Here is a 7,936-nt window from a genome sequence, read left to right as displayed (position 1 = left end):
TGAATTTGAGGGAGTATTCAATTACGGCTCTCCTGATTTTCCTATTGCACTTACTAAACCCAAGTTGAATTACAGGAGGGCATGTGTTACAGGCGGGGTCATGCAAAATGACCAAAGCCGGCCGGCCGGCCAAAAGATCAGAGTTTCTGCCACCTTTAAATTGTGTCTTCACAAATTTCGTGTTCAGACGTAGGACCCACGTCCACTCTCTCGTGTGCTGCTCTTCATTCTCTCACCTCCCTCCATCTCGCCATATAAATGAAACAACATTCCTCCCTTCACCACTCATTTCGACCATGTCTCTTTCTCATCTACCCTATCAACAAAATCTCCCCACACTCCAACTATGTATCTTGCCAACACAAATTCATGTATACAGTAAGCATATCAAGCCATCAAAGTTCTGGGCATGTATTTATGTTTTGAATTTAATTAACACCACAGTTCCCAATAACAAATTCACTAGGGCCTGTTTGGCTTGCACCTAAATTCATCAACAACTGGCATAGGTGGACGTAATTAATTATTTGTTCTTCCATACGGTGGCTAGCTCTGAGATGTACTTGGTGGAGCTTCCATTCTCCGAAAGAGCCTTGTCGGCAGCTTCCTTCAGATCCTTCATTCTGTAACGAAGCTTCTTGCCTTCTTCGCCTTCCATCAAGTCCTTCACCACCTTGGCGACCTCGTGCCTCTCCAGCAACCCCCTCGCTCGCCTTGGGCCTCAGTGCCACCTTCACGTCCTGCGTCACCATCACCGCGTTCATCCTCTGTTCCGCGTACAGAGGCCAGGCCACCAGTGGCACGCCGTTCACCACGCTTTCCAAGATGGAGTTCCAGCCACAGTGGGTCAGGAACCCGCCGGTCGAGCCGTGTCTCAGGACTTGAGCCTGCGGGGCCCACGACGGCACCAAGAAGCCTCAGGAACCCGCCGGTCGAGCGTGTCTCAGGACTTGAGCCTGCGGGCCCACGACGGCACCAAGAAGCCTCGGCCTTTGGTCCTTCCGACGAACCCTTTGGGGAGAAAGCCGAAAGGGTCTGCTTCGCTCTCCGCGTTGAAGTAATTCGCGTTTGCGGTTCCGTCATTGGGGCTTCTCACCACCCACAAGAATCTTTGCTCGCTCATTTCTAGCCCCAGAGCGAGCTCGTTGATTTGAGCCGTCGAGAGGGCCCCACCGCTGCCGAAGGAGATGAATAGGACGCTGCCGTGTGGCTGGTCGTCCAGCCACTTCAGGCACCCGGACCCGTCGATTTCACTGTGAGCATTGTCCATGTTCACCAGCGGACCGACCGGATAAAGAGGAGGCTTATGGGAACCCGGTTCGTTCTTCTGGAACGTCTTGATGGCCCCCGGTTCGAGCTCCGTGAAGCTGTTCTCTATGATTCCCTCGGCAAGGTGGTACCGTTTGCTGTGGTGGAGGAGCCATTTGTAGGCATCGTTTTTCCTGTCCTGGACCGGGTCCAGGAGATCTCTCCCGTGGACCGGGATGCACCCTGGGATTCTCACCGGTTCTTCGAGCTCCCTGTACTCGCATTGAACCTCTTCGTCTAATTGAGGAAGGTAGAGGAACAGGGACAGGGCCATGGCGGTAGAAGGGAAGAAGATGAAAGGAGAAACACCGAATTCTCGGGCGACGTCGAATGCGTCGGTGCCAAAGAGGTCGACGGCGACGGCGGTGAGGCGATGAGACTCCGAGAGCAAGCGGAAGGGCGTCGCGGAGAAAAGGGAGGGAGCGGGCAACGGTGAGGGAGATGATCGTTTCGATCCTGGAGGTGTCGGGGAGTTCAGAGAGCGAAACCGGAGGAAGAAAGGTGTGGGGGGATAGAAGGTGGGAGGCCGAGGAAGACGGTCCTCTGGGGCTTAGAGGGAGGGCCGTCTGAGGGGATGACAAAGGCGACGCAGAGATCGTGAACGACGAGTCGTTTTGCGAACTCTATCATGGGAATGAGATGGCCCATGCCTGGGCTCGGAATCATAACCACCGTGGGGGGCTTCGGAATCAGAGATTGAGAGGACTCCATGGAAGTTATCACCCGGGAGGCAAAAAAATACTAAGCTATTCGATGTGGGCTTTGATATTGAAGATTGAGGATTTCTGTGGAAGAATGAAGATAGAGAAGAGAGGCGTTTATATAATAAGAGACTTGTGGTGGCGGGTTGGCTTTTGAATGATTGGTCCGTGTGTGCATGTATTTTAGTGGATAATTATTTCCCAATATATGTTGCACAATGAATACAAATCTCGTACGTATTTCCTTCTCTTTATACGACAAAACATGAATGAAGCCGGTAGAAACAAAATGTATGTACGCTGTAACGCGAGACGGGTATTATTGGAAACTAGTAATAATTATACTTTAAAATTTGGAACAGGATATATATTAACGAACCGAGTAAAAAAGCAAATTAAAACGGGAAAGAGGAAATGAAGGAAGTATTTCGATTTTGTCCGGGTTAGATATTTTTTTCACGTACGAAGAAAACGATCATTATTCATGAACATTGTCCAAGATTTTAGTCTGGATGTTTGGTAAAGCAAGAGCTTTTGGTTGTGAAAGGTTAGATGGTGCCATATGGATGAGTTTAACACTTTCTTTTGTCAGATTGCATGGGAGTGATTAAAAAAAAACAAAAGAAGTGTATGGGAGCAGATTCGTTATTTTTTTTTATCACGTACATTCATTATAATTTTATATCTACGTGCATATCAACTTTTTTAATATTTTTTCCATAATGTTATATATAATAAATTTCTCATTAGAGAAGACCTGAAAGTTAAAAAAAAAGAATGATATTTTGAACGAAATTTAGCTATTTGGTTGATATATTTGAATTATTTGAAGGATTTTTTGTTTTAATGCAATCAAACAAATTGAATAGTAAAGATTTCCTAAAGAAAACAATGGGAAAAGAATAGAAAATTAAATCAATACAAAGAAGAAGAAGTGTAATAAAGTACAGTATTTAGAATATTTGGCTAAAAAAAAGTAAAGTATTTAGAAATTAGGAATAGTATAAGGTTAATGTTAAAGAAGTGGAACATGGCGCATCGATGAGAAAACGAAAGGAAGGAATAGATGGTAGTTGCGAGAGGAGGCATATGAATGGGTTTGAATATTATTGGGTTGGAAAAAGATGCTTGGAAACATATGAATGTGTGTGTGTGTGCGTGGGGAGGGGGGGAGAGAGAGTGGACATTTTCAATAATTGGGAACAGAGGAGATGAGAGTGGGCAATGTATCTAGAAGCAATAAATAAAAGTTGGCAGTATTATTTATTTAAGATTTGTGGGTGATGACGTCACTTCAACGTGATGCTTATGTCATCAGGAACCTCCCTCTTCGTTTCTCCAACCAACCCCAGCAAGTGGCGTTTACTGTTGAGGATATTCTCCACGCTCTGTGCTCCTTTGATAATTCCTCTCTCATTCCTACTTTCTCAAACCTTCATGCTGTTTTTAGATTCTTCCCATCATTACTTTTCTTTTTTCTTTCTTTACCGCCCTTTTTTGCCATTCCCATTGTTCATAATAATCTTTTATCCTCTTTCATGCTTTTTTTTTAAATAATCATCTAATTCACATAATTTTAACTCAATTAAAATATTATTATTAAATTTTAATTTAATGCAACTCATTCATCATAATTTTAATTCAATAAAATTGATAATTAAAGCAAACTGAGTCTCAAAAGGCCCAAACATATTCTTAAGATAAATTCAGGCTTTTTTAAACCTAATTGAAATAGGTCCAAACCTTAAAAATATAATATTTTGTTAAGCTTAGTTTTAATTTTTTTGAATTTATTTGCACTGATTCATTGAACTTGATCTAAATTTCTGACTTCAAAAATTAAGACATAAACTTTGACCCTTACAGCTTAATATTTATAATTTTATCTATTTAAAAATGTTTTCCCATGTATATTTTAAAAAATAAAATTTTAAAGGATAAAGTTAGCATTAAAGGTCAGGGACTAAAGTTTGAAATAGGTAAAACATCGAATTTATTGTTCTTTTTTTCTCAATTTTATTTTTAATTATACATATAATACTATGTGTGCACTCTTGATTGTTTCAAATTTATTTATGGGGCCTAAATTTATTTCTTATTATATTTTTCTAGAAATTTTATTTTTTTATACTCTAGTCAATTAAAATTTGAGTAATTTTAAACATATTATTTTTTCGTTTTACTATTTGTACATCTATAACCTTATATCTTATTTTATTTTTAGTTTCATCTCTCATCGTTTGAAACATATATATAAATTTATTATTTTTATTTTTATGTTTATTTTAGATTTTAAGTCATATCTCTTTTTCATTTGAACTTTTTAAAGCTAATCAAATAATAGATTTTAAATACATAAATTTTAAATATGATATTTAGAATTGAGATTTTAAATTTAAATCTAAATTTATCAATTCAGATTTGACTTTATAAAATTGGAGTTATTTTTAATTAGAAAACTATTTATGTATATTTTGTTATTTCGTTTTTCATCATATTTATTATTTACCTTGTGAAACAGATAATACGCTCGGAATGGTAGCAACACTAAGCATGATAATCTGTTACAAAAAAACATAACCCCCCCCCCCCAAAAATATAAAACTTTTTTAATTGAATAACTCCTAGTAATTTAGTTTAGGAAAAAATTTATATACTTAAATTTACATGTTTAATGTGACATTATAAAATTATTTTTTATAATAAATTCTTGTTATTGCTTTAATTAATACATTAAAATTCACTTATTATAATTTGATTAGATATAAGTATATTAAATATATAAGTCCCACCCTTTAGTTTATTATCTTTAAACTTATACCATTTTTTCATGTTTGCTCTTATTTAATACTCCCTCTGTTAAAAAATATGAGGTATTTTTAATCAAATCTTACCCTCCGATAAAGTAATTACATACATTTAAACTAACCATATCTTTTTATATTTATCCCCATTAAACATCCTACAATAAATATAAAGTTATTCATCAATAGGAATACTTTAAAAAAAAAGGATTACATCTCAAAATACTAAATATGCCTTACATCTCAAAATTTGAATGTTCAACTTTTCAAAATGTTCAACTGTCTTATATTTTTAAATGGAGGGAGTAGTTTGTTTCGCTTAAAAGTGAATGGTTGATTTATATATTTATTAAAAAACTCATTAACTATGTATTGAAAAATTAAAAATCTCTTATATTTTTTAACATTTAACCTAAAAAATGTCTTATATTGTTGAATAAACTAATTAATACTTTCTCAAACCCAATTTAAAAGATACTTTTAGACAAGATGATGTATATCAATAAAATTCATAAAATATACTTTATAAGTTTATATTTTTAAAACAAAATATAAACTTTTAAAAATATTTTTTATTTAATATTCTATTTATGAAAGAATATTAAAGAGATATGATATAATGAAAAAAATAATATTAAAAAAATTAATAATAAAATTTTATTTTTTTAAGTATTTTATATTTTTGGGGTATTAATTTTTTTAAAAAATATTTTATAAATTGATAGGGAGAAAATAATTCACTCCATAAAGTTGATAACAGAGGATGAAAATAAACCTGTGATGATGCAAAGAATAATTGAAAGCTACAATTATTACTACTTTTCTTGTTCATCGATTGGTGTAAAGCCAGATATACAAACCAAAATAATTGTACTTTAATAGCTTTGATAATTATCCAGACAGTTTTCATATGGTAGCTTGAAATCTCTAAAGCCTTGCCCTAGGATTCATCTTTTCATTTTACAGCCCCACATACACTGTCCTATGTGTCTGTGTGTGTCTATTATCTCACACACACTCACACTTACACTCACGCACCTTTTTGTTAATTTTGGTGTACTCTATTTTATTGGCCCTTGCATTAATTCTGAACTTGACTGTGTTTTTTGTGGCTCTTATGTTAGCCCAATCCATCAATCATTAACCTCACGTAACCTTTTTGAAAAGTAGATCAACACGTGTCACACGAAGTTCTCACATTTCAAATTCTTCCTATCATTTATCTTTGCTTATGGATCATATATTCATTATATATATATCTAGGTTCAAAATCAAAAATCTATAGCCTAAAGTGACCACTGATTTTCACTAATGCAGTATAAAATTATTATAAATTTAAAAGTACTAACATAAAAAATGTATACCCTAGGTACTTTACAATGATATAGATATACTTAAAAATTGTGACGCAATCAGAAAATATTAGTGATTGTTTCATAAATTACTCTACGTATGTAATAATGATCATATATATACTTTTTAAAAAAGCATACACGGTACGATGATGATAGAATGATGTAAAGAAAAGCAATATATTAAATACAGAGTTGTATATAAAATTATAAATGGTAACAAGTGTGAGGGATCCACAGAGGAATGGCTAAGACACATAATGAGATGGATAATTATGATATTAATTTCAAGTGACGACAAAGGGGTAATTAAGAATTAAGATGGCATCTTGATGGAGTAGATATGGTGTCACTGTCTAATTGAGTAACGACAAAATTATTTTACCCCGTTTTCCATCGCCCTTAGTGGAGTGCTAAACATGATCAGTAAAACCCATTTACAAATTCCAGACAATAAAAGACAACATAATTTTCGTCCAACGCATGACAAGGAACGATCTCTCCCTCTAATTTTATGATAAAAGCAGAATAATTTAATAAATCTATTCTATTGTGAATTACTGTTTTAAATTTGTGTGCATTTTAAAAAATTTAATAAATCATAAATGAGATCCTTCTATTAAGATTCTTCAAGTTCAAGTACAATGTAAAAAATTATGACTTGAAATCATGACATTGCCCGTATATCCTTACTCGATGGATCATTTTTCACATCAAGTTATGCCCGTGAAAAATTATCTCAATACAACATATTTCTAAATGATTGAAATCAATTCGTATACTATATATCATTTTGAAAAGCCCGAGAAAACAATATAATTCCAGGCTAGGAAAATTCATTAAGTAGTTATATATTGCAGTCTAGATTCCTGCAAATTAAAATTCAAATTTGGATGCATTATTCAAACTAATATTAGTGCATGCATGCAGACATGCTTATGGCATGGAATTAGAATGCTCAAATATGGAGACTGATTGTATCACTACTTTTAAGAGTTTTTTTTTGCACATTCACCTTTCAAACTTCTGTTCTATCTACCCTGTGGGGTTTGATTTACATTTATCTTCGATGCCTTTCTGATTTCTATATCAACAACCCAAATCTTTTCGTATTATTCCTTTACATTTGTTTATTTAAATCCTCATTTTTCTTATCATTTGGTAGTTTTCAAACTATCATTATTATATGTTATTACGCATTCTAATAATTCTAAAATTAAAGTTAAACAAGTAAACTAAAAAAATGTATTCTTTTGTTGTACGAACAAAATATAAATTGTTTATTCAATCAGACGGCTCCTAAAATAATATATAAATATGGTGTGTCGGATCCATGCACCTACCATATGGGCAGAAGCCCAAAAGAAATTGGTCTTGATGATCTGAGAAGCCTCATGGAAAAGACGCAAAGCACTTTTCTTTTTTCTTTTTTAATTTTTAATATGCCATCGCATGCAGGCTTTGAATTTAGATACAACATTTGACTTTTTTGCTCAAATTCTTGATTGAAAGTATTTCAAGTATAAGTTAATCTAATATCATTGTACTCTGTACATGATCGATGTCAGTGTTTGGGCATGATTCCTTTACATTCATGATGCCACGTTTAGTTAATTTAAGATATAAAAAATAAACATGCATGCAGGGAAATTGATTTTTTTATTTTTAAATTTATTCCAAGAATAATGTTTTACTGAGAGTTATAACGAGATTCTCTTGGATATAATTCCAAAAAACCAAGAGACAGACGAAAGAATTCAGGAAACAAATA

The 7,936-nt window shown here is 34.3% G+C and overlaps 1 protein-coding gene across 1 annotated transcript; it reads right to left on the bottom strand.

The window, feature by feature from the left end:
• Positions 1–387: 387 nt before the first annotated feature.
• On the bottom strand, positions 388–2,145 carry LOC129291317 (hydroquinone glucosyltransferase). Its single transcript, XM_054928605.1, is given in 5 exon segments — positions 388–691; positions 693–916; positions 985–1,705; positions 1,707–1,817; positions 1,819–2,145. Coding segments are annotated over 5 exon segments (1,425 nt in total). The 5' UTR covers positions 2,020–2,145; the 3' UTR covers positions 388–523.
• Positions 2,146–7,936: the final 5,791 nt, after the last annotated feature.

Source organism: Prosopis cineraria, unplaced genomic scaffold (genome assembly GCF_029017545.1).
Source record: "Prosopis cineraria cultivar Desert tree isolate PC_DT_omini unplaced genomic scaffold, ASM2901754v1 PC13, whole genome shotgun sequence".
NCBI classification, from domain to species: Eukaryota; Viridiplantae; Streptophyta; class Magnoliopsida; order Fabales; family Fabaceae; genus Prosopis; species Prosopis cineraria.
This window is presented reverse-complemented; position numbering and strand designations above follow the sequence as displayed.